This window comes from Heteronotia binoei, chromosome 20 (genome assembly GCF_032191835.1).
Source record: "Heteronotia binoei isolate CCM8104 ecotype False Entrance Well chromosome 20, APGP_CSIRO_Hbin_v1, whole genome shotgun sequence".
Taxonomy (NCBI): Eukaryota; Metazoa; Chordata; class Lepidosauria; order Squamata; family Gekkonidae; genus Heteronotia; species Heteronotia binoei.
Genome location: NC_083242.1, coordinates 23,869,282 through 23,895,310, shown reverse-complemented (window position 1 = coordinate 23,895,310; position 26,029 = coordinate 23,869,282). Strand labels below are relative to the sequence as shown.

Here is a 26,029-nt window from a genome sequence, read left to right as displayed (position 1 = left end):
GGGGCCTGATTTGTCCTTCAGGCAGCACGTTTGACACCCCTGATACATCTATGCATCCACGGGAGTTTTTAGAAAGTAGATCTCCACTGTAATGACATTACATAAATACACTTGGATCCATGCCCTGAACACAAGGGCTTCTTTTTCTCGAGTCAATGCAATTGTAATTATTGAGCTGTTTATCATTCAGTCAGTTTGACAGTTTATAGCATTTTGGAAAGTGTACACAATTATATTTCATGAACCCAATTGTTAGTAAAATTAAGCCTTGCCTCGTAATTTTTGCCACGAGCTTATTTTGGCTTTTGTTTCCCCATTTTGTTTAGGACTGCATTTAATTAAAGCAGTCCTAATTACTATATTCAATTTTGGTTTTGTGTTTTTAATATTCCTTATTAATATTGTAAGCCACCTTGAGCTCCACGGGAAGAAAGGCAGCTAACAACTATTTTAAATAAATTAGTTCCCTCCTCCATGCCATTTGCCCCATTAGTAATGCCCACTTCCCACCCCATCACTTGAAACAGCAGGAGGACAAAGAAGACTGGTCTCATCAGATCTTGGAAGCTGAACAGCGCCAACTCTGGCAAGCATGTGGATGGAAGACCACCAAGGAATACCAGCAGTTGGGAGGCAGGGGCAGGCTTTATTCAGCCATCTCTCTAAATATCCTCCAGACCCCCAGTAGGGGTCAGACACCAGAGGTTGCCTTGACTTCCAGGACACACACACAGATACCAAGAAAAGAAAAGAAAAAAAGACTGCAACTCATAGGGTGGAGATGAAAAGTGCCACCAGGCCACTGTTGATTTAGGATGACCCTGTAAGGTTTTCAAGGCAAGATACAAACAGAGGTGGCCTGCCATTGTTGGCCTCTGCATAGTGACCCTTGGACTTCCATCGAAATACTAGCCAGGGCCGAAGCTGCTTAGCTTCCAAGATCTGCTGAGACTGGGCTAGACATGTCTCTACCTAGACATAAAGCAGTCCCTGATGGGACATTTCTAATTCCAGAGATGGTGGCAGCCCCATAGCTAGAGATTGTTCTGTAGGAGGGCACTGCCCCACATGCTGATATCACTTCTGGCTTCCGAGAGAGCGGCAGAACTCCCTGCAGAGCATCACAATGCCAAAGAGGGCCAACGACTGCTGCTGTGGAGCACCAAGAGACCAGCACGACCCAGCTTGGTTTAATGGAAGAGTTCTGCCTTTTCCCTTGGGAAATCAGGAGCTGGCCCCCATCCAGCTGACCCACCCAGCCACATCACACCTGGCCCACAGCAACTGGCATGTTTTGCACTCCCCTTGGGCTCTTGCCTGTGCTCCCAGCCTCTTCCCAGTCCCTTGATCCTGGGGTGTTCCCATGGAGAGGGGTGGGCAGGTTACTGTCCCTTCTCTCATCTGGCTGAGAAGGTGACTCGCAGGTGACTCGCAGATTGTGGCCAAACGGCAATTCTCCGCCGCTCAGGGAGCTTGCCGGAAGAGGGCAAGCTGCCTTGCCAGTTGGCAGTTTTCTGGGTGGAAGAAGACAAGTTTGAGTCGCCAAGCTGCAACCGCATCCATGACTCTTGGTCAGCCTCAGCCCAACTCAGTCATTTGGAGAGCGCTGCTTTCCATCGACCTGGGGATTACCAAGGTCTGGCTGGAGAAGCACAATACAACCGACAGGGAGCACTCTGCTGCTGGGCCTCTCTACCCCCAGAGCAAATACCACCCCTACCCCCATACACACACCTGGGTTTCTAAAGGGCGGCCTGGATTTTCAAGGTACCGCAATCAAGGAGCTCCTCTGCTGAGGCTGCACGGTGGCCACTGCTGGTCCAAGGAGAAGAGGTGGAGAGACCAGGCTTCCACTGGCATGGCAGAAAAATGGGATGGTGGGCTCTCAGAATCTGGGGGTGTTGAGAATTTGAGAGGGAGCCTTGCCCCTTTGGGGTGATGCGAATTCTGGGGGCATTGAGATTTTGGAAGGGGGTATCACCCTCGCTAGCTATGACCTTGGATGGTGGGGAGAGTCCCCCGTTTCTCCAGGCTTGATACATATACTGCTGCTAAATTAAGGGCTAAATTATAGCCTCCCCCCAGGTTCCATTCACCACCTCTAATTCACAAATAGTCTGGCCCTTTCTTCTGAGGAACTCCACTGGTTAGAATTCAGATGTGTACGCTTCTCTGGGTGGAATTTTATTTTCACCTCATGTGTCTTTTTGTTGGGAAGCAAACTGTCCAAAAGAGGTTTTGTAGGCTGGAAGAACTGTTTTCGCTATGGCTGTCGGGTTCCTTCTGACATCTTTTGCACTGTTAAATAAGCAATAAGAAATCCAGTGTCTGTCTCAGAATACAGAAAATAACACTAAATGAAAGACCACCAAAAACAAACTTCTACAATGCCAAAACAGTTCAGGTTACTGTGTAAGATATAGACCCGAGGTCAAAGATCAAACATGATACCTACAAACATGCTAGAAAGATGCGTCAAAAGGTTTCACATACAATGAAGGCACTAAGCATTTAAATACAATACAAAAGTGTACGTTCTCTTATAAACTCAAGTCAACAGTCAAAGGTTGCAGATTTGCATCTCTGGATAAACCACAGTTTTGTAGAAAACAACTTTATCAACTTGCTTTGTGAATGCGTTTTGCTTATAGCTTGCTTCTTGAGTAGCGTTTTGCTTAATACGTGTTTATCTGGAACCCAGTGAGAATAACCAGGTTGCCCTGTTATACAAAAGAACTGCGTCCAAAGCTTATTCTCTTCTACGTATGAACCAGATCACACAATCCAGGAACAGTGCTCTTTTCCCCATTGGACTGACAACGCTCAGTTTATTCCACAAGCTCCCGGCATTGTGCCCAGCGTTCTCTCAAGAAGTTCACAATCTCTTGGTATTTAACACTCAGAACAAGCAGGCTGACAAAGAGAAGCATGCAAAGGCACAGTTTGAGGACAAAGAAATTCCTTGTGTGGGGCCTGGTCTCCATGAAGTGTTCCACGCAATCGGCAAAGGTATACTTCTTGGGGGTGTAGCCCAGTTGCTTGCGAGCTTTATCGATTTTGAATGTGTGTGTGCAAGAAATATGGTGCACCTGGAAAGAGAAAGGAAACCAGGGAGGGGCTTTTACAGGCCTTCAAGAGCATAAGGAAAGAAGAACAGGAATGGTTGAGGGTGGGAATTCATCCCCCACAATCCTGAAGCCATTCAAGTCCCTTCTAGCACCCCAGCCTTCTACCAGCTTATTCTCTTCCATGTATGAACCAGACCGACGTTTTCTTCCCCAATTGCCAGGACACCTTACCTCGTAAAGGGTCATGAGAGGGGTGAGTTCTACAAAGGGGCTTAGTACCATATGCACATAATCCATCAATATCACTGCAGGGAGAAGAAAACAAAGAAGCAAATTGTCACAAAAGAGGGCACAGAAAGTCGCAATACATGACTGCATTCCCACTACAACAACTCTTAACCTGAAGCCATAAGGAAATTTGTACTTAAAGAGTCCTTAGTACCCAAAGGGCTCTAGGCTTCTAACTCAGGTATTCGCTAGCAGGAAATTAGTTCCTGAGGGAAGAAAGGACTTTTATTCTAGCTAATTTACATATTAAATCAAATATCAATGTTTTCAACTACATCTTCCCTTTAAAAATTCAATTAGTATTATCAAAAACCACTGTCTCTTCACTTTCCATTGTTTTTCAACGTAATTTTGAAATTTCTCCCATTCATCTTTGAAGTTCTCTAATTACATTCTTTTAAGATTCTCGTAAGTTTGTCCATTTCACTCCAGTTTAGTACTTTTAAGACCCAGTCCCATTTCTCTGGTATTTTGTTTTGCTTCCACATTTGCGCATACAATGTCCTCGCAGCTGAAAGCAGATACCATAACAATGTCCTATCTCGCTTTGGAAAGCTTTCCATTTGTAATCCCACCAGAAAGACATCTGGTGCTCTCTTGATACTGTAGCCCAAGATTTTCGAAATCTCTTGTTGAACCATTTGCCAAAATTGTTTCGCCTTTTCGCAAGTCCACCACATGTGGTAGAAAGAACCTTCATGTTTTTTACACTTCCAACACCTATCTGAAGCTTGATTATTCATTTTTGCTAGTTTCTTAGGAGTCATATACCACCTATACAACATTTTCAAACAGTTCTCTTTTATATTATAGCACATCGATATTTTCATAGAGTTCTTCCATAGGTGTTCCCACGTCTCCATTTGTTAATATTTATTGCCCATTTTATCATATGAGATTTCACCACTTGGTCTTCTGTAGACCATTTCAATAGCAACTTATAAATCCTTGAAATCAATTTTTCATCTTCGCCCAACAGCATTTTTTTCCATTTCTGTTTGCTCATACCTTATACCTGTATTTCTGATGTCATTCTCTACTAAGCATTTAATTTGTTGCAGTTGAAACCAATTAAATTTGTCCTGCAAGTCTTCCACCGGTTTCAATTCAACCTTGCCTCCCTGAATTTTTAGCAGTTGTTTATATGATAACCACTTTTCTTCCTGTGGATCTGAAGACAACTTTATAACTTCTGTTGGCACAATCCAAAGTGGTTTTCTCTCGTCACCATATTTGTTATATTTTTTCCAAGTGTTCAGCAAGTTCCTCATATAATGATGTGAGAAAAATCCATCCATCGTCTCCTTTCCATAATACATGTAGGCATGCCAACCAAAAATATTTCCATGGCCTTCTAATGCGAATAATTTTTTATTAAGCAAAGTTATCCAGTCCTTGATCCATACCAAACAAACTGCATCATGGTATAACTTTAAGTCAGGCAGTTGGAAGCTACCCCTTTCTTTCGCATCTGTCAGAATTTTCATTTTGATTCTAGGTTTTTTACCCGCCCATACAAATTCTGAAATCTTTTTCTGCCAGAGATTAAATTGTTTCTTGTCTTTCACTATTGGAATGGTTTGGGGGGAAAAAAAATTCTTGGTAGAACATTCATTTTAATTGCAGATATTCTCCCCAGCATGGACAAATTCGGTTTGTTCCACTTTAACATGTCTTCCTCAATTTTACGCCAAAGCTTTTCATAGTTGTTCTTATATAAATCAATATTTCTCATTGTAATCTCCACACCTAAGTATTTTACTTTTGAGGTAACTTCACATCCAGTAATGCTTTATAACCAGCTACCGGAAGAGGTGAGGGCCCTGCGGGATCTTATTCAGTTCCGCAGGGCCTGTAAGACGACCCTCTTCCGGTTAGCTTACGCCTGACTGGACTAATGTAGCTCTCTAGATATCTGTGATTACCGTATAGTTAATACTAGTTTTAAGGTTTTTAAGGTTTTTAGGTTTTTAAATGTTTGATTTAAATGTAACTATCTTATTCCGATTTTATTGTTTTATTGTTTGTTGTAAGCCGCCCTGAGCCACTCGTGGGAAGGGCGGGATATAAATCCCGGAATAAATAAATAAATAAATAAATAACTCTTTCTGTTTGCTTAATGACAAATTCTTACATAGGATTTTCGATTTTTCTTTGTTTATATGGAAGCCCACCAACTCTCCATACTCTTTAATTTTATTTAACAGCAGGGGCGTCACTTGTAGTGGATTTTCATTAATAAACATCACATCATCTGCAGCATCGTCTGCAAAAAGACTTAATTTATATTCCTCCTTTTCTACTTGAAAGCCACTTATTAAATTATCATTTCGTATAGCAGAGGCCAATGGTTCTATTGAAAGTGCAAATAAGATGGGTGATAAGGGACATCCTTGCCTTGTACCCCTGTGTAAATTAAAATCATTCGACCTATATTTATATAAATTTGTGCTTTTGGCTTGGCATATAAAGATTCGATGGAGGTTAAGAATTTTGGACCAAAGCCCATATGCTGTAGTAGAATAAGTAAATAAGGAACCTCCACCTTATCAAACTCTTTCTCTGCGTCAATGGCCAAAAGAATTGACTCCACTTTTTTTTGCTTTTCCAGAAAAATTAAATCCAAAGTTTTTACGAATATTGTCAGTAAGAGTTCTTGTAGGAATAAATCCTGACTGATCACTATGTATGTAATTTGCAATGATTTTATTCAGTCTGTTGGCCATTATAGCTGAGAAAATTTTAAAATCATTATTTAAAACTGATATCGGTCTGTAAGATGCAGGGTATTGTTTGTCCTTCCCAGGTTTGGGTATTACTGTAATTCTGGCCTCTGACCACGTAGTAGGCATAATTCCTTTGACCATAACCGAATTACATGTTTGTACTAAGGGGATTACTAACACAGATTCAAATTTCTTATAAAACTCAATGAGAATACCATCCCTACCTAGGGATTTATTGTTTTTAATGTGTTTTAAAGTTTCAGATAGTTCAAATTGTGTTATATCTTGTTCCAGAAATGAAAAGTGTCCAGGAGATATTTTGATATTATATTTTATAGAGTTGAGATATTCTTTAATTTTATTTCGGTCCAGATTCTCTGATTTATAAAGCTGTTGATAAAAGTTATGAAATGTCTGAATTATCTCTTTAGATTTAGTGACCAGGTGTCCTTGATGGTTACGCATGTTATGAATAAGGTGTGATACCTTTCTTTGTATGGTCCTTTGTTTAAGTAACCTTATAGATTTTGGCGCTTTAGTAAAATATTTTTGATTAAGTATCATTACATTTTTTTGTACTTGGGAAGTTTCTAATAAGTCTAGTTTTTTACATTCCTGTTCTAATGTCCTTAATAGTTTTTTCCCACCTTTTTTTAGCGTATTGAAGTTCCAAGTGTTTAATTTTACTAGTGATTTCTACTAATAATGATTGCCTCTCTTTTTTATAGGTGGATGCAATTGCTATTAACTGCCCTCTTATGACCGCTTTGAATGCGTCCCATAACGTTTCTTGCGATACATCTTTAGTCGAATTGAATTTAAAGTATTCCTGTATTGCTGCTGTTACTTTTTTACATATCAATTCATCTTGTAGCAATAATTTGTTTAATTTCCAGTGATATCCCTGGTTGTCATCATTTTGAGTAGAAAGTGTCCCTGTAACCCATGAATGGTCTGAGATTATGCGTGGTCCTATATCTGCTTTTTTTATCTGATTAGCTATCCTTTTACTTACTAGGAGATAATCTATTCTTGTATGAATTTGATGTACACTAGAGTAATGTGTACTGTTTTACTTCAGGGTTTAAAGAACGCTAAATGTCTACCAAATTAAATGAATGTATTATGTTTAATAAATCTGTAGATTTTGCTACTTTTTTTCCTGATTTGTGTGTTCTGTCCAGTTTGGGGTCCATTATATAATTCAGATCTGCACCAATTATGGTTTCCCCAACCTGAAATTCTGCAAAGAGATTAAGAGCTGTCTTAATAAAGTTTTTCTGATTTACATTTGTAAATCAATACAATAAAGATGCTATTGTTAGTGGCTAGCCATCCAACTCTCCTAACAAAAATATAATGACCCCTAGGATCAGATTTTATTTTTTGGCAATGAAAAGGTACTGATTTTGAAAACAAAATGGCTACACCCCTGGATTTTGACGTCCCTGCAGCCAAATAACTTTGAGTAAACCAATTTGAAGATAACAGTTTTCCATTAGCATTTTTTAGATGTGTCTCCTGAAGACATATTATATTTGCCCTATCTCTCTGCATAGTGTTAAGGAGCCGTTTGCATTTTACAATGTTGTTAAGGCCTCTACAGTTCCAGCTAAGAAGTTTATACATATGTGCCATCTTTTAAGTTAGTTAGGAGTTTTCAACGGTATTAAAACTCAACACAACTTAACAAAAAAAGAAAAAAAAACTCTGAACGTGATTCCCCTAAATAGGGAAGCTTTTCAGAAACTCTTCCCTTTACAAAGGAAAGAGAAAGAAAGCTATTACAGTGCTTTCTTGTCTGAAAAGAACAGGTTGCTCACTTACTAACTAACCATGGGGGGCGTAGTTTATTTTATCACTTATAGGGAGTCACAAAACTCTCTCCCTAGCTAAAAAACCCCCTTCCTATTAAACCAGGGAAGCTAAGCACCCTTCAAGTAACGATAAAACACGAAATAAACCATTCTCCCCTTCCCTCTCTGAAGTTTTTAAGCAGGCTAGTTTATGAATAAGTTTATGAATATATGAATAAGTTCTAAGTTTTAGTTTCAAAGTTTTTTCAACTTATTTAGTCCTGTCACATAAGTATAGTTAGGCTATACCCAAAAATTGGTAGGTAAAATGACTATATTCTTGTGGCACTATTTTGTTTAACATACAGACCTGGATTTCATTGACCAATCTAAAAAATCATACATACTATCATATAACAAACTCACTAACAAATTAGAACTAGGACGTTAGTATATAGCATAAGAAACATTAAAACATTTTTTTTAAAGTGGAAATGAAATTTCCTCAGTCACAAAATAAGTTCCTTAGACAAACATGCTTCAGACTCATGAACCAAAAACGTTCCTGAGTGCTCAACTAATTTTCACTGTTAAATATTCAACTCAACACATGTGCACTGTTTGTTTGCGCAGGTTTTCATTCAGCCTTAGTTCCCTTGTGAATAGGGTTGCCAATCCCCAGGTGGGGGCAGGGGATCCCCCGGTTTGGAGGCCCTCCCCCCGCTTCAGGGTCATCAGAAAGCAGGGGGGAGGGGAGGGAAATGTTTTCTGGAAATTCTATTATTCCCTATGGAGATTTATTCCCATAGAAAATCATGGAGAATTGATCTGCGGGTATCTGGAGCTCTGGGAGGGCTGATGTTTGGGGTAGAGGCACCAAACTTTCAGTATAGCATCTAGTGCCTCTCCCCAAAATACCCCCCAAGTTTCAGAAAGATTGGACCAGGGGGTCCAATTCTATGAGCCCCTAAAGAAGGTGCCCCTATCCTTCATTATTTCCTATGGAAGGAAGGCATTGAAAAGGTGTGCCGTCCCTTTAAATGTGAGGGCCAGAACTCCCTTTGGAGTTCAGTGATGCTTGTCACAGCCTTGATCTTGGCTCTACCCCTAACGTCTCCTGGCTCCACCCCCAAAGTCCCCAGATATTTCTTGAATTGGACTTGGCAACCCTACTTGTGAACTATTATTCAAACATTATAAATGAGATTTCATCAACGTATAGTAAATTCTTAAACATCTACAGTATTCAAATTCATTAACTTTATAACCATTAAATTCCGAATTAATTTGCCATCAAATGTCAATCAAGAACTATTTTAAAGTTATATAATAAAAGACCAAAATTTCATTAACTATACCTCTTAATTACAGTATTTTCACCAGCTCTAATTCATAACAATAGTATTAAGTAGATTAAAATCACTCTAAAAGACCTTTTTAAAAAAAACTTTAAAAGGCTTAAATTGCATTAAGGTATTAAAAAAAAAACTTCTGTAACTCAGTCTATATTAAAGTCATTTAAATTAATCAGAAGGCTATAGCCATATTAATAGAATTAATGTTATACAGTTCAACCCAACAGATGTGCACTGTTTGTTTGTACAAATTTTCTTTCATCTTTAGTTACCTTGTGAAATATTCTTCAAAAGTTGTAAATGAAATTTCATTAACCTATAGTAAATTCCTAAATACCAAGAGTATTCAAATTCATTAATTTTATAACCATTAAATATTGAATTAATTTTACCTCATATATCAATCAAGACCTATTTTAAGATTATAAAAATACAGGAACAAAATTTCATTAACTATAGCTCTTAATTACAATATTTTCACCAGCTCTAAGTCATAATAATAATAGTAATAAGATTAAAAACACTCTAAAAGACTTTAAACAACTTAAGCTACTGTAAGGCATAGAAGAGCTTCTGTAACTCTATCTATGTTAAACTCATTTAAACCAGTCAGAAGGCTGTTGCCATATTCTTGCATTCCTGTATGTCATTAGTTCAAATTGCTGCAGGGGTTTGCTGGTCCTCTAACACCGGTAAAAAGGCGCGCAAGTCTTCTTCCCTTTTTGAGTTTTATGTTAAGATTATCTAGAAGCAATTTTCCTGTCTCAACGTCCGATGCTTTGAATAACGTGCCTCCTTTGTAGACCAAAATGTCAGAAACTGGGCTCCATCGAAATCTTATGTTTTCGTTATACAGCTTAGTGGCGAAGAATTTCAGTTTTTTCCTTTTTTTCCAACGCCTCAGCCGGCAGATCTAGCAGCACCAGCACTTTTTGTCCATCAAAACTCAATGCACCTTTTCTTCTGGCCTCCTGAAGTATCTTAGCTCTTGTCGTAGGGTATATAAATTGAACTAATATATCCCTTGGTTTTCCATTTCGCGCCGACGCTGTCCCAAACGCATGGCTTTAGAAATAGCAGGGGCCGCGCCATTTTCTTGAGCAAACGCCCTAGCTAGCCATTTGGATATGAACGTTGCAGTGTCCATATTTTCTTCCGCTCCTTCTTTAATCCCTCTAAATTTTAGGTTAAGAGCCCTCCAACGATTTTCCAAAGTTATTACCCTAGTATTAAGCAAGGACTCTTTAACTTTCAGCTGTTTTACTTTTGACTGTTAAGCCAGAGAGGCTTCTGCGCTGCGCTCCGCCATTTTAGTGGTTATTTCTAAGTCATTCGCCATTTCCTCCACCCTCTTATTAACTGGCGCTAGAAGACTCTCCAGTTTCTTTAAAATAAATATGAATATCTTCCTTCAGCTGTAGGAGGTCTTTTCTACATAGTGGGGCTTCATCAATATTAGGTTGGTCGTTTCTGGGTGAATTCTGGCCGGGCACCATATTAAGGTCTGTCAAAAGGGAGTGATTTTCCTGCACTGGGGAAGAGTTGGGGGGAAAAAAACTTCTTACTGACGGTGAAGCTTCTGTAGCTGCTTTTGCTTTTGTTTTTGGAGTATCTTTAGCCTTCACTTTAGCTTTTAGAGATTTTCCCATCTGGGACCGAGTTCAGAGCCTGCGACTTGGCTATAGGACCCAGATTTAGTCGGGAAGATAGAGGAGCTTCACTAAGACGCGTCTGCCATTACTTAGCGACGTCCCCCCCCCCAATAAAATTGTTTTAACCAAGAGACTAGGCCGAAGTCTGACTCCAGTTTGATGGTCTCTTCCTGCCAACTCCCAGATAACCACAGACTAAAATGCCGTTTCTCCACACTGGGTATAAGCTTTCATGTACCTGCACACAAAAGCGTATACCCAGAACTAAACTTTGTTAGTCTTCAAGGTGCCCCCTGGACACAAACTCTGTTTAATTGCTTCAGACCAGCATGGCTGCCCACCTGAAATTATCTATTACAGTTATCATTGCAAATGTTCATGCAGGCTATAGGGAGGACAATGTCATAAAAAAGAGGGAAGCATCAAGTTGGCAGCTGCAAGTGCTTTACCTGACAGGTGAACTAAGAAAACAGGAACGCGTATCCATGGCTTCCGAGCCCCTAATTTCTCAAACTGGAAGAAAAATTCAAATACTGAACAAGATTTAGGCTTCGATATAAAGTTGGGCTTCTTGCCAAAACAGCATTCTTGGGAAACATTTACTGATAAAACATGGATAATTGGTGTTCTTTTTCAAAAAGCACACGACTGCCTTGCTAATGATTTTACATTTTGGATGGAGTGGGGGAGGAGGGATCTGGTCTGGTACAAAACACTCATTTCTGGTGCGGGGGGGGTGGGGGGGAGTGTTTCAAAAAACAAACAGGGCCAGCTCTGTCACTAGGCAAACTAGGCAATTGCCTAGGGTGCTAGCCTTCTGGGTACGCCAAACTGGGCACCCCCATGTGACTCGGTGATGTTATCAGTGGGGGGGGGGCTCCAGAAGTAAGCCTTGCCTGGGGTGCCAGACAGTCTAGGGCTGGCCCTGAAAACAAACCAGGCTTTGACAACACTCAGAATGTCACACTTCATTAAACTCTCGTTTCTGTCCACAAAGACTGCAATATCGACCCGTGTGTGACGATCATTCTATGCTCTGCCACAGACCCTCAGATACGGTGGCCCAATATGGCGTCTTTTTCCTCTAAGCCTGGGAGCCACCCCCTTCCCCAGTGCTCCTTTCAGCAGTGGGGTGGGGGTCCCCAAAGGGCACCTGCTGCCTTCTAAAATTTCCGAAGAGAAAAGCTTTTGTGTACTGGTAAAACAGCAACATAGGAAGTTCTCGTACTTACCAGCGGAGATAACCATTCATAGAGGTTAACTTTCTCACCATCATTGATAAAATACGCCTGGCCAGCCTTTAAAGATCACAAGGAGGAGACCAGGAGAGAAAGAGAGAGAGAAGCATTATAAACTAGGTTTGGGGAATCCCTGGAGATTTGGGGACAGAGAGAAGGGTGGGTGGAATCTGGGGAGGAGAGGAACCTGAGCAGGAAAGGAGGAGGAGACAACTGGATTTATACTCAGGCCCATAGTGCCCTATAGGGTCCGGAGGACCCAGCCTCCTTGTGGATTTTACAGGCCTTGGCTCCCACCTCCCCCTTGGGACCCCTCACCCCGAATGGTGGTGAGTTCTTGGGTGGGTGGGAGAGGCCCTTAGATTGCACAGGCTGCAAGGGCAGCGAGAGTCCTTCCGAGGTGGGGAGGGAGGGAGGAGGGCGGCCAGGACATGACTCCCCAGCCAGCGTGTACAAGCCGCACACATTCCCTGCTGCTCCTAGTTGGGGAAGGGCACAGGAAAGCAGGCAAATGAGGAGGAAGCACAGAGATACAAATCAGCCTTCTTTTGAACTTCGGAATTGGAAGTTGATCACTGCCGGCTGAGCTCCGGGAAAGGTAGAAGGGGAATTGGGGCTCACATGCAATTTAAATCACACTGGAGGGGGAAGGGAGAGGGGTGGCCCCCAGCCTCTCCAGCTTCTTGCTCTCGACCCCATGCCCGCCCCTCTGCCTGTGATTCTTAGCTATGGGGCTGTTTATACCCCACCCTTCACTTGGAGTCTCAGAGAAGTTTACAGTCCCCTTCCCTTTCACTCTCCACAACAGACACCCTGTGAGGTGGGTGAGGTTGAGAGAACAGCTCTGGGAGAACTGTGACTGACCCAAGGGCACCAAGCTGGTGACATGTGGAGGAGCTGAACATCAAACCCCGTTTTCCAGGTCTACTGGTGGGCGCAGCCACAAAATGGCCGCTGCTGTGGGAGGTGGAGCCATCAACACACTCAGAGAAAGTCTAACTGCAAGGGAGAAGAGGGGTAGTTTTAAAATTGCCTGAGAGGGAATAAAACCAACACTGGTGGCCGCAGCTGTCAAAGCATTTCCATCTCTCCAATGGCCTCTCAGAAGCTACATTGGGCAGCCCCACCTGGCTCCACCCCCTTTCTGAGAAAATTCAGGGGGTGCCTGGGAAGGTATTGGCCAAGACTGGGACACCCACGCTGGAGACCTCCTGCTGCCCTCCAAATCTGCCATTTCCTCCAGGAGAATCTTTCCTTGTAGTATAATTACTGTGGGCTTTCGCTAATGGGGAATGTTTGCGGTGATTCCCACGTACACAAGTTCTTGTTAATAAGGCCTGGCTCCTTCCCCTTCACTCAGGGTTCTTTGCACTGAATCCAATTTTACTGCCTAATAGAATCACTCCCCTCCCGCTATTACTGCTGTGGTTCTCTGCCAGATACCTGCATTGGCTTTTTAAAAAAATAAATAAAAACAAAATGTTTTTAAGGAATACAAAACAGGTGACATAAATGCATGCACAGCTTCTTCCCAAAGGAAGGGGAAGCAAGCTGAACAATTTGACCCACCGCTATATAGCGCTTCTCAGGAGTCAGAGCATCTGCAGCAAGAACATGGGCCTGCACGAGGTTCTTGACGTGGACCCAGTTCATCAGGGCTTCAGAACTCCCGATTCGGAAGCTAAACAAACCCCTTTCAATACTCAGCTGTCAGAATACAGGAAACAACACACAACATTCAGACAAAGCATTATTGTTCCTAGTCGGAAACATCCAACAATTGCCAACTTGTTAACAACTTCAAAAAATGACAACAGATTGTGATAATGCCCAAATGCTTGTGTCTGAAAGACAGAAAGTCTAAAACCATATTAGTTATTACTTGGGAACCCTGCATACCGTTTTGGAACCCTATACACGATTTGCAGATGGATATTTATAATTTCCCCCCTCATTTAAAAAACTTTGAACCTTACAGCTTTACATTTTGCAGCATCTTAACATAATCTGTAAGAATAATAATGAAAAAGGAATTGCTAGTGTGAGGTTAAATGTCACACATTTCCCCCTTGATGAGATTCCTGCACTCCAAATCCAAACTGCTTAGCGGCATATTATGCAATCCATTTGCTAATTACGCAGAACACACACACTGGGTCATAGAAACATAGAGCTGGAAAAGACCCCAAGAGCAATCTAGTCCAACCCCCTGCACAATGCTGGAAATTCACAGCCACCTCCCCGCTACTGCCCCAGTGACAACTGCTCCATGCCCAGAGGAGGGAGCAACATGGAAGGAAAGATTCTTTGCCTAAGTAGGATGACTTTCTCCTTTTCTTCTTGCCACAGCCCCTAATCCCCCCCCCCACACTGCAGTTCTGGGGAATCCCCTGTCTCATCCAATCATCTATGATCACTGGCACCCAGATGCCACTGCCGCAGCTGGTGTGATGCTAAAATAGCCAGTTCCCTTTTCCAGCCCAGCGTTTGAGCAAATCCAATGCATACTGCCAGTCGGGGCATGTGTCTTTGCTCTTCCGGCCCGTAGATGCCAGGGGAACGCAGGGCACAGGTATACAGCTTGCCTCCACCTAAGAATCAAGACAGGATGGAATCAGCATCTGGCCCCTTCTGGGAATTTTCAGGAATGGGATGAGGGGTAGCATGTGGTGGGGGACAAGGGGGGGGTCAAACGGGGGAGGCAGCAAGGGGGGGGGATTGGGGCATGACGTGGAAACCAGTGCAAATCAGCCTCTCCCCGAACACGCAGGCAAGGTCTTCTGTTTGTGGCTTCAAAATATAAACATAACTTTGGAAAAGAGATAACAGTGGCTGCATTCATTTGCTGCTGGAGTCTGTGAACCCCGCAGAATATCTAGATATCCTTGCAAAATCCGTGATACTGTTGGAAGGAATGGAGACTCAGTGAAGGGCAGCGACGTGAAGTTATTCCTCGAGCAACCAGACTCTAGAATTCTTCTGAGCAGAGACTCACCACTGCTTTCAGCTACAGTTGATGCATTTCAAACACACACATTGTTACCGACTTCGCACACAGCTTACCCCGCGGTCACGTTCCTCTTCTCTGCACAGCGTCGGAGTTACAGGAAGTGTTGCGGCTTTCGCACAGCAAACATAAACCGCTAAAACCCAGTTTATGTTTGCTATGCAAAAGCTGTGGCACTTCCTGTAACTCCGGCACAGATAGTAGGAAATCTGACGGACGCTGTGCAGAGAACAGGAACGTGACCGCGGGGTAAGCTGTGTGTGAAATTGGTCTGTGTGACATATATTAGTTACCAAATATTACTTTCTCAGATTGCAAACGGGGAGGGTCAGAGTGAAGGAAGGCTGACGCGTTTCAGTATTAGAGCAGCTGGCTTTGCATCCAGAGAATCCCAGGCCCGGTGTCTGAACCTTCGGTTACCAGAGAGCAGGATGCTGGGAAAGACCTTTCTCTGTCCAAGACCCTGGAGAACTGGGGCCAAGCGTGGGTGGCAATAGTGAGCTGGATGGACCAGCCATCAGAGCTGTATAAAGGCTGCTTCATCTGTTGATGAACAGCCTTGTCTAAGGCCACTTGGTGAACTCATGGTGCAGGCTACGGTTTGCCAACTTCCAGATGAGGCCTGGAGATCTGGAATCGCACATCCTCCAGATGGCAGAAATCAGTTTTCCTGGAGAACAGTCTTTATAGAATTACATCCTTGCTGAGATCTCTTCCCTCCCGAAACCCTGCCCTGCAACCCGCAAACCTCCAGGAATTGCCCAACCCCAGGTTGGTGACCCTAGTACAGACAGAGATCTGAACCAGAGACTTTATTGCTTACAGCTCACACTATCTAGGTCAGAAGGAGATATTTGGCAGCAAACACACTCCTCAGTACAGCAGCACTCCCACGGATTGGGACCCAGGCTACCAACTCATTACATCGACGCAAGAAGCCGTGTGCAGATGGAGCAGTACCTGCCAGGAGCGATCCATTTGCTGCTAAGACCATTTGCTCAGCAATTGATTTGGTCCTGGAATATTCATTAACGTGCTGCAAGGAAAGCACAAAGCAGAATGCTGTGATAAGATTAATAAATGGGGGGAGGGGGGAGGACTACCAGAGTTCCAAGACAGGTACTAAGACACGACAAGCCAGTGTAAAATCGCCAAACAGATAAGGCTGAACCCACGCACCAGCTACCAAAGCACAGCCCACTCAAACAGCCCTAAGCAACATTGTCCAAAGATTCACATGGGCAGCCATATTGGTTTGAAGCAGCAGCTGTGGGCATGCACACAGAAGCATATACCTAGAATTAAACTTCATTGGTCTTCAAGGTCCCACTGGACTCAAGTCAAGTTTAATACGGTCAGAAGCCCATCCAAAAAAAAGAGAGGAAAAAAATAAGTAACAAGTGGCATTAGAGAAACCAAGGTATACAATTCAGCTTGGGCACCGTATAAAATATTATACATAAAAATTTTGGTTTCCATTTCCAGTTATAACACAACGTTATCAAACTTTGTAACATTGTCCAAAATGTGCTTTGGATTATCCCTATTTATAACCCCCCCCTACTGTTTTTTGCACACATCCTCCCCTAGCAAGCCATTGCAGCCAGACCGGAAGGCTCACAAACCTCGTCCAGAGGAAAATACGGCACGCTGTCCTCATCCCCATCTAAGATCGTTTGCCCTGAAAACACCACATTGACCGTGCTGGTGTAGATCAGCCGGGGGACGTTGCGTCGCTTGCAGACTGCGGAGGGACACGGAAGACACTTCACGTTGGATGGAAATCAACCATGTGGAAAGAAATCTGTTATCAGGGACCCTACATGGAGGGCATCGTCATGCCCAGCCCCCAAAGCCCCCCAGGGTTGCCGGCAGATGGATGGAATTTGTCTCCTGCTGGCAGATGGCTGGCAACTCTGCTCCTAGCAAAGCTGGAATGCCTCTTCCTTCTATCCTATCAGAGTATGCCGTTTCTTTATTATAAAGGCCTTCTCATGGCTTTTCTAATGCCTCCTGCAAACGTTCTATTCTGTAAGCAGCATCCTTCCTTCCAGAGGGAAAACCAAGTTCTAAGCTGACCCTGCCCAGGTCAAAGGGTCTCCATCTGCGCAAAACTGCACCTCTTTGTTGTATGGGAACCTCTTCCACACTAGTCATGCCTTGTGCTGAAAGGCACAGCTTCAGAGTCAGGAGGGCCAGGATGCTGCGCTGGGGCCAGCCCTAGACTGTTTTGCACCCTAGGCAAGGCTAATTTCTGGTGTCCCCCCCACACACTGATAACATCACTGAGTCACATGGGGGCGCCCAATTCAGTGCCCCCCAAAGGCTGATGCCCTAGAGACAATTGCCTAGTTTGCCTAGCGGCAGGGCCTGCCCTGGCTGAGAAGCAAAGCCCAGATGCTGCACACGTACCTTCAATGACTATTCCAGTGCCTCTGATGTTGACGGACTGAATTTGTCTCCTGTGTAACTAGAAGAGGAAAGAGAGGTCAAATGTCGGGTCAGCGGCTGGAACAGCATTTCAAAGTATCTGCAGATTCTGTTTCTTTTTAGGAGTCTCTTCTGAGGAAGCCAGCATGCCAAAAAGAAGAAAAGTTAAGCCGCCAAAACTATAATAGCTCAGAACTGGAAATCCTCACTTAATTTGTCTATCGACAGTTGAATCCTTAAAATCTGGGATTTCATCACAATGGAAACAAAATCACTGCTGATATTGGCATTTTAGATCCGGTAAAGGCAGCTCAGAACTTTTATGCAAAGTGGTACCCAATTTTGGATAAGATAGATGTTGACATCATCCTTTCTTCTTCACTTAACCAGTGAAGAAATCTATAAGAAAATTATCCTATCTTGACTGTCCCCTCCTTAATAATTAATTATTGATTTTATTTTTTTGTGTGTGTGTGTGTCTGTGAGTGTAGCGAGTGCTCATGTATTGGATGTTTAGATTGTATCTCATTGTTTCCTTAGTATGTCTTTGATATTTCTTGTATAAATGTGTTGACTATAAATAAATACAAATTTTTTTGTGGGGGGGGGAAAGGAGAAAAGTTCTTAGAGAGCAATCCAAAGTCATGTTTTGCACCCTTGAAAGCCCCTCTCCCCTCAGTTAGACTTAAAAGGGCACTGCGGTACTTTGGATGGCGCTGTTGATTGACAAGGCGACAGCAGACAGCAATCGTACGCAGAGTATCTCTGTCACATGTATATGCATGGATGTGCCTTCACATCACAACTCATTTATGGCAAGCCTCAGAAGGGCCACTCCTTTCCTCTGCAGCATGTTCCTCGGTGGTCTCCCATCCACATACCAGCTCTGCTTAGCTTCCAGGATATGAAGATCAGGCTGCACTATTCCCCCATCACATAGCCAGGCCTTGCTAAAACCCCAAGGCTAGAAAAGGGGGGGTGGATACTCACTTGCTCAGTCCCTGTTATTCCATAGGCAGCTGCGTGGATGACACAGTCAGCCCCTTCACAAGCCTTGTAGAATTTATTGTAATGTCTGATATCCGCCTGGAACAAAAGAGGTTAATTCTTCATGCCTCCAAAGGAGATGCCAGGAAGCCGTGGGAAGGATGCTCCTGTGCACAGTGGGTGGGACTAAAAAACGTCTGTGTCGGGCGTGGCTAAGCAGCCTGCCCAAGGGATGTGGCTAAGCGTCATTCACAATTTTTGAGCCATGACAACCGGCTGTCAAGGAAATCAATTTAATGGATAGTTTCTGACTTCAGCATCCCTGCTTTTATTTTTCTGGAGTTTGCTTTCCTAATTGTGATTTCTGTCCATTTCCCTTTCCTGCTTCAGCCCTCTGTTCAAAATCTGGTTAGCGTAGGGTTTGAAGGAGTGTAGTGGAAGAGAAGGGGGAATTAGCGGAAATTGTAACCCCGCCACCCCTTAAGAAACCACATGTGCCCTTAGGTCTTTGGAATGGGCTTGATGTGCCATAAAAGTGGAAGTGGAGATAGATCACATCTCCTAAAAAGTGGAGAGCCAGTTTGGTGTAATGGTTAAGTCTGGGAGAACGGGGTTTGATTCCCCACTCCTCCACTTGCACCTGCTAGCATGGCCTTGGGTTAGCCATAGCTCTTGTAGGAGTTGTCCCTGAAAGGGCAGCCTTCTGTGTGAGCTCTCTCAGCCCCACCCACCTCACAGGGTGTCTGTTGTGTGTGGAGGGGGTGGGAAGGTAAAGGAGATTGTGACTGAGACTCTGAGATTCAGAGTATAGGGCGGGATATAAATCCAATATCACCATCAATATGCAGGGGTCAAAGGTCTGGGGGGGAAAGACTGCACAGGCCAAGGGCTGCCCTCCCCTCACCGCCCCTCTGGCCAAGAGGCACATGAACAAACCCTACTTTTGTTGCTGCATCTGAATGACAGCAATGTTTGCCCCACTGAAGCTGCAATTGACTGTCACATTTTCCTTAAAGGCACAAGAGACCTAATTAAGGCTAAAGCAATCTTCCCTTAAACTGAGGTTAATTCTCCTGCCTTGTCCCTGGCTACATTATTTCCTCCCTTCTGTGACTAATAAAACCTTACTCCAATTGTCTGTGAACAGCTTGAAAGGGACCCAATTTAATGACGTGAAAGGCAGCTTGGCCTAGTGCTTAGCACCGATACTCCCTCTAAGCTGTGGGGGTCTTGTAAGCAAAAATTCAAGTTGTGAGCTACTGCATAAATTAGTTTGCTCTGAGGCCATTTTTCCTGAGCTAGGACAAAAATGTGTGAGCCAGAGGCTAAAAAAGCTGTGAGCTAGCTCACACTAACTCAGTTTAGAGGGACACACTGCTCAGCACATCAGACCGGGACCTGGGAGACCCAAGTTTGCAGCCCCGCTCTTGCTGGGTGACCTTGCACAGGTCTATCCTTCCTCCCAGCAGGCCCTCTCATGCAGGGGTACAACAGAGGAGGGGAGAACAACATCGTCGGCCTCCCACAGAGATGAAAAAACAGGAAACAAATGTCCAAAGAAGTCAGCAGCATGTCTCATTCTGGATCAAGCCAAGATGGGAATCAGGTATGAAAAATTGAAATACCTTCACAAGCACGACACCTTGAGGGATTGGCCATAGGGGCTTTTTGATATCATAGATAATGACATTCGTCCCCGCCTTGGCTAATGCACGGCCGAGGGTGAATCCAAAGTGGCCAGCCCCTCCCGTTATCACAGACTTCACACTGACTTTCTTCAGGGTGGGTTTACTGGCAGCAGGCTTCTGCTCAGCCCGCTTGGACTTTTTCTCCATCGCACGTGCCAGCAGGGCTCAGGGCTCTACCAGATCGCAAAACTCCTGCGAGGGTCAGCGCGTCTCACAACCTGTACAAAGAAGAAGAAAATATTGGATTTATATCCTGCCCTCCACTCCGAAAAGTCTCAGAGCAGCTCACAATCTCCTTTACCTTCCTCCCCCACAACAGACACCCTGCGAGGTGGGTGGGGCTGGAGAGGGCTCTCACAGCAGCTGCCCTTTCAAGGACAGAGTCTCAGAGCGGCCTACAATCTCCTTTACCTTCCTCCCTCACAACAGACACCCTGTGAGGTGGGTGGGGCTGGAGAGGGCTCTCACAGCAGCTGCCCTTTCAAGGAGAGTCTCAGAATGGCCTACAATCTCCTTTCCCTTCCTCCCCCACAACAGACACCTTGTGAGGTGAGTGGGTCTGGAAAGGGCTCTCACAGCAGCTGCCCTTTCAAGGACAGAGTCTCAGAGCAGCCTACAATCTCCTTTCCCTTCCTCCCCCACAACAGACACCCTGTGAGGTGGGTGGGGCTGGAGAGGACTCTCACAGCAGCTGCCCTTTCAAGGACAGAGTCTCAGAGCAGCCTACAATCTCCTTTCCCTTCCTCCCCCACAACAGACACCCTGTGAGGTGGGTGGGTCTGGAGAGGGCTCTCACAGCAGCTGCCCTTTCAAGGACAGTCTCAGAGCAGCCTACAATCTCCTTTCCCTTCCTCCCCCACAACAGACACCCTGTGAGGTGGGTGGGGCTGGAGAGGGCTCTCCCAGCAGCTGCCCTTTCAAGGACCACCTCTGCCAGAGCTATGGCTTACCCAAGGTCATGCTTGCAGATGCAAGTGGAGGAGTGGGGAATCAAACCCGGTTCTTCCAGATAAGAGTCCGCACACTTAACCACTGCACCAAACTGGCTCTCCAGAGACCATGAAGGAGATCGATTAGGACACATGCAGGGAAGTAGGGACACGCCTGGAACGCCTCCAACTCTCCTACCAAAGATACACCACCAAGGCAGACAAGGAGATCCAAATTCTAATCTCTGCTCTGCAAATTGCAAGGTGAGTTTGAGCCAGTCACTAAGCCCATCCTACCTCACAGGGGCGTTATGAAGATCAAACGCTGGCAGGGAGAATCAGCTACCCTACCCCGTGCTCCTTGAATGATGGGCAGGAGTCGGCAGGAGGCTTTGGAATTGACATAGCACGGTGGGTGCAGCCAGAATATGGCTGCCGCACGGCTAGCCACAAAACGGCTGCCACAGGCACACAGTGAAGGTCCTTGTGCTGTGGTGCCAACTGTTGTCAAAGCGTTTTTTAAAAAATTTGCACAGCCAATCCAATGGCCGATCAGACGTTCTGCTGGACCAAATCCCAACCTAGCCCCATTCGCTTTCTATAAACACTTAGTGGGAACCAGAGTTTTTTTTGTAGAAAATGCCCAGTAGGAAGTTATTTGCATATCAGGCCACATCTCCTGCCATCACTGGAAGTGGCATCACCGTTTAGTAGGTTATTTTCTGCATATTAACACGGAACAGTACAGTGCCATTAGCTGCATTTCATGGATGTGTGTTCTCACACAATCCAATGCCTCCCCCACAAGAGAGAGCCACGTGAGGTAAAGCAGACAGCAGCAGGCTCAGCTTCTCCCAGAAGGGGGCATTTGGGGGCAGCTCCATGTCTCTCGCTTTCTTCGCAAGCCTGTTGAAGGCTGGAGACAGCGGAGAGGATGGTTTGCGTGGTCTGGGAGTGCATGGCTGCCAGAGACCTTTTTCTGAGCTGAAGCCCTGGCCAAGCCAGCCAGAATTGCGTTCTTGTTTCTGTTCAACCATGAAAGGTGTCCACAGATGTCATGTGGCACCCTTGGAACCATGTTTGGAACCCCTGTGCTAGAGAGACCAAAGAGCAGGATTAAAACAGCCAGCTTTTTACTAAGGAACTCAAATTTCCATATCACTAACAACCGTGGTTAGTGAAATTTCCTAAATCAGAAAGTCTGATATTGATTCTGCATGAGAAAGAAAGACGGCAGAAGAGAGAATGTGGGTTCGAGGAATCCAGGCTTGTTCAAATGACAAAAAGTTGTGGTTTGTTCCTGATGTTAGAAGGCGTGTGTGTATAAAGTGCTGTTAAGTTGCAGCCAACTCTGCTTTCCTCTGCAGAGTCGTCTTTGGAGGTCTCTCTTCCAAGTAACCCTGCTTAGCTTCAGAAATCTGATGAGACTGGGCTATACCATACCGCTTTCCATTTCATAGTGTCAGAATGCAGCCCAATAGTATTAGTTATAATAATTGGGTGTCATCGAGTTGCAACTGATGCATGGTGACCTCAGGACCAAGAGATGAGCAGAGGTGTTTTGCCATCACCTTCCTCTTCACAGCAACGCAGGACTATGGTCTCCAGTCCAAGCACTAACTGTGGGTTGGCCCTACTGAGCTTCCAACTTCTGACAAAGCTGGGATAGTGTGGGCCACGGGTGGCCAAACTGTGGCTTGGGAGCCACATGTGGCTCTTTTACACAAATTATGTGACTCTTGAAGCCCCCACCACCCCATTGGCTGACCTGGAGAAGGCATTTGTCTCTTTAAATTACTTTGCCAAGGCAAGTCAGCCAGTGGCTTGGAGAATGCATTTAAAGTTAAAGTTAATTTCTTTCCACCTCTCTCTCTCCTTCCTTCCTTCCTTCCTTCCTTCCTTCCTTCCTTCCTTCCTTCCTTCCTTCCTTCCTTCCTTCCTTCCAACAAAAGGTGATTAACATGTGGAATTCACTGCCACAGGAGGTGGTGGCGGCTACAAGCATAGCCAGCTTTAAGAGGGGATTGGATAAAAATATGGAGCAGAGGTCCATCAGTGGCTATTAGCCACAGTATACATATGTGTGTGTGTGTGTGTGTGCATATATGTATGTATATATGTGTGTGTATAAATATACTCACACACATATTGGCCACTGTGACACAGAGTGTTTGACTGGATGGGCCATTGGCCTGATCCAACATGGCTTCTCTTATGTTCTTATGTTCCTTCCTTCCGTTTTGTGGCTCTCAAACATCTGACATTCATGTCTTGCGGCTCTCAGACATCTGACATTTATTCTACGTGGCTCTTACGATAAGTAAGTTTGGCCATTCCTGGTCTGGGCTAATGGGTTGCTTAGTATACTAGACAGCAGCCAAATCAAAGCATTTTTAAAGGTAGAATGAATAGCCTGGCAGAGAGGAGGAGCACTTCTGTCTCTCAGATCCACTCCTCCACCCATTTTTCCAAGATGGTGGCACACAGCAAGAAGGGCAGCTTCAAAAGATCTCATTGAGGCTTGAACACAAGCAGATCTCAGGAGAGCAGCAAGACGAAGGGGTTTTCGCACACGCTAAATAAATGCAGTTTCAATTCGCTTCAGTGACCATTTGCAAACGGATTTTGACATTTCACAGTAAAATCCAGTTGCAAAGTGCACTGAAGGTGGGTTGAAAGTGTGTTATTTAGTGTGTGTGAAAGTGCCTGAAGTCACGAGTCTCTGGGAAGGCAGGAGATTTCCTCTGCCCCAGCATGCCGAATGCAGGCTAAATAATTTGGCATTTCAGGCATAATCTAATTAGTTACAGCTGCAAATCCTGCAGTTTATTTCTGTGTAAAGGAGTAAATTGTAAGTCTGCAAAAGAAACTGTCACAAATTGTCCAGCACAATCCTTTCCACCCTATCCTACCCTACACCTGTGTGGTTTTAAAACCAGCCCACAGAACAGTTCTGTGGAGCCTGAAAGACTGCACACTTGCTTGTGATCTCTGGCTCATCCTCATAAGACATTATTATTATACCTCATCTCTACATCCTAGAGAGTTCAATATTATTATCCACACGACACTCCTACAAGGTAGGCTAGGCTGACAGAAAGACGGGCCCAAGGTCACCCAGCAAGCTTTGCTGCCATAGTGTGGCTTGAATGCGGGTCTCCAAGATCCTAGTAGTCCAATGCTCAAACCAGTGCAGCGTGCTGGGTCCCCCAGAACTTCATCCCACATTGCTCTGATAATGAGCGGATAGAAAAACAACATGGCCAGGAAGAAGGAAGTGATGTTATCTGGTGGATTGGGGGCACTGGGGCAATTTCTTTTATTTTAGTAGATTTATAGTCTGCCCTTCCCCATAATGGGTTCAGGGTGGATCACAAGCACAATAAACAGTAAAAAACCCAACAATAAAACCATAAAACAAACAATGAACAATCAAAATATGCAGCAATGGCTACACCCCCCCCCCTTGATCTGCCTTCAAATGCCTTCAACATATCTGCTATTTCCCATGTTTCACTGGAGGGGTGTTGGTGGGGGACTGCAGGACATGTATTTGTATTTAGTAATCATTTATACCCTGCTTTTCTCCCCAGGGGGGGACCTGCTACAGCAGCTTACACCATTTTTTCTCTCTCTCCATTTTAGCCTCATAACCATCACCTCATGAGAGTGACTGCCCAGAGAGCTTTCCAGGCAGGGATTCAGACCCGGCTTGCCCAGATTCTAACCCAACACTTGAACCAGGTTCACTGCAGAGACCCTTAATCTTCTTCGCTGTAGGCTCGGCTAAGGGGCACCCAGGCAAAGTGGTTCTGCCCACGCCTCAGAAGGCGGAACCCAAGGGCACAGAGAGCAGCCAGCAGTGCCTCTTCCCTCCTTCTGCGGGTTGGCTCCAGGTGCCGGCACTGCTCCGGAATGGTGGCAGCAGTTCTAAAGGCCAAGGGGGTTTCTGTGGCAGCTTGTGCCACAGCGAGCTTTGACATGTCCAATTCAAGAAAGGTCAGGGGACTTTGGGGGTGGAGCCGGGAGAGATTGGGGGTGGAGTCAGGAGCAAGGTTGTGACAAGCATAACTGAACTCCAAAGGGCCATCACACTTAAAGGGACCGCACACCTTTTAAATGCTTTCCCTTTATTGGAAATAATGAAGGATAGGGGCACCTTCTTTTGTGGCTCATAGAATTGGACCCACTGGTCCAATCTTTTTGAAACTTGGAGCGTGTTTTGAGGAGAGGCACTGAATGCTACGCTGCAAATTTGGTGCCTCAACCTCCAAAAAACAGCCCCCCCACAGAGGCCCAGATACCCGTAGATTGATTCCCCATTACACCCTATGGGAATTGGTCTCCATAGGGAATAATGGAGTGCCCAGCAGACATTTCCCTCCCCCCCTGCTTTCTGATGACCCTGAAGCGGGGGGAGGACCTCCAAACTGGGGGATCCCCTGTCCCCACCTGGGGATTGGCAACCCTAGCCACAGCCCAGAGACATGAGCAGGGTGGGGCTTTGGGCTGCTGGTCCTAAGGCCCAGATTGAGAGGGATCCTTGACGATTCCACCACAAGCCTCTTTCCCGCCCAATTAGATGTGAGGAAGAAGCAGCCCTTTCCATCCAGGGGCAGGAAGCTTCTCCTGCAGCCTTGACCAGCCAGACCCCATCTCCCTCCTCCAGGCTCAGCTCTCCAGGCTGTCCGTCATGGCGGGGCAGAGCATAGGCTTCCCAATCCCCAGGTCCCAGAGGGGGATCCCCCCTCCCCCAGCCAGCTGGCCGGCAGGGGAAGCCCCGCCCCCAGAGCCATCATGCACCTCTATGAACGATTCCCATAGGGAATGATGGGGAATTGAACCGCGGGTCTCGGGGGCTCTGG

General features: G+C 44.9%; 1 protein-coding gene across 1 annotated transcript; it reads right to left on the bottom strand.

Moving 5' to 3' along the window:
- Nucleotides 1-2,383: 2,383 nt before the first annotated feature.
- LOC132588610 (putative short-chain dehydrogenase/reductase family 42E member 2) lies at nucleotides 2,384-20,382 on the bottom strand. Its single transcript, XM_060261041.1, has 11 exons — nucleotides 20,173-20,382; nucleotides 18,551-18,646; nucleotides 17,543-17,600; nucleotides 16,756-16,874; nucleotides 16,091-16,166; nucleotides 14,632-14,714; nucleotides 13,693-13,830; nucleotides 12,118-12,183; nucleotides 11,335-11,398; nucleotides 3,300-3,373; nucleotides 2,384-3,089 (listed from the first exon to the last, which is right to left on the bottom strand). Exons 1-11 carry the CDS (start codon nucleotides 20,380-20,382, stop codon nucleotides 2,829-2,831), a joined length of 1,245 nt encoding a protein of 414 aa, XP_060117024.1. The 3' UTR covers nucleotides 2,384-2,828.
- Nucleotides 20,383-26,029: the final 5,647 nt, after the last annotated feature.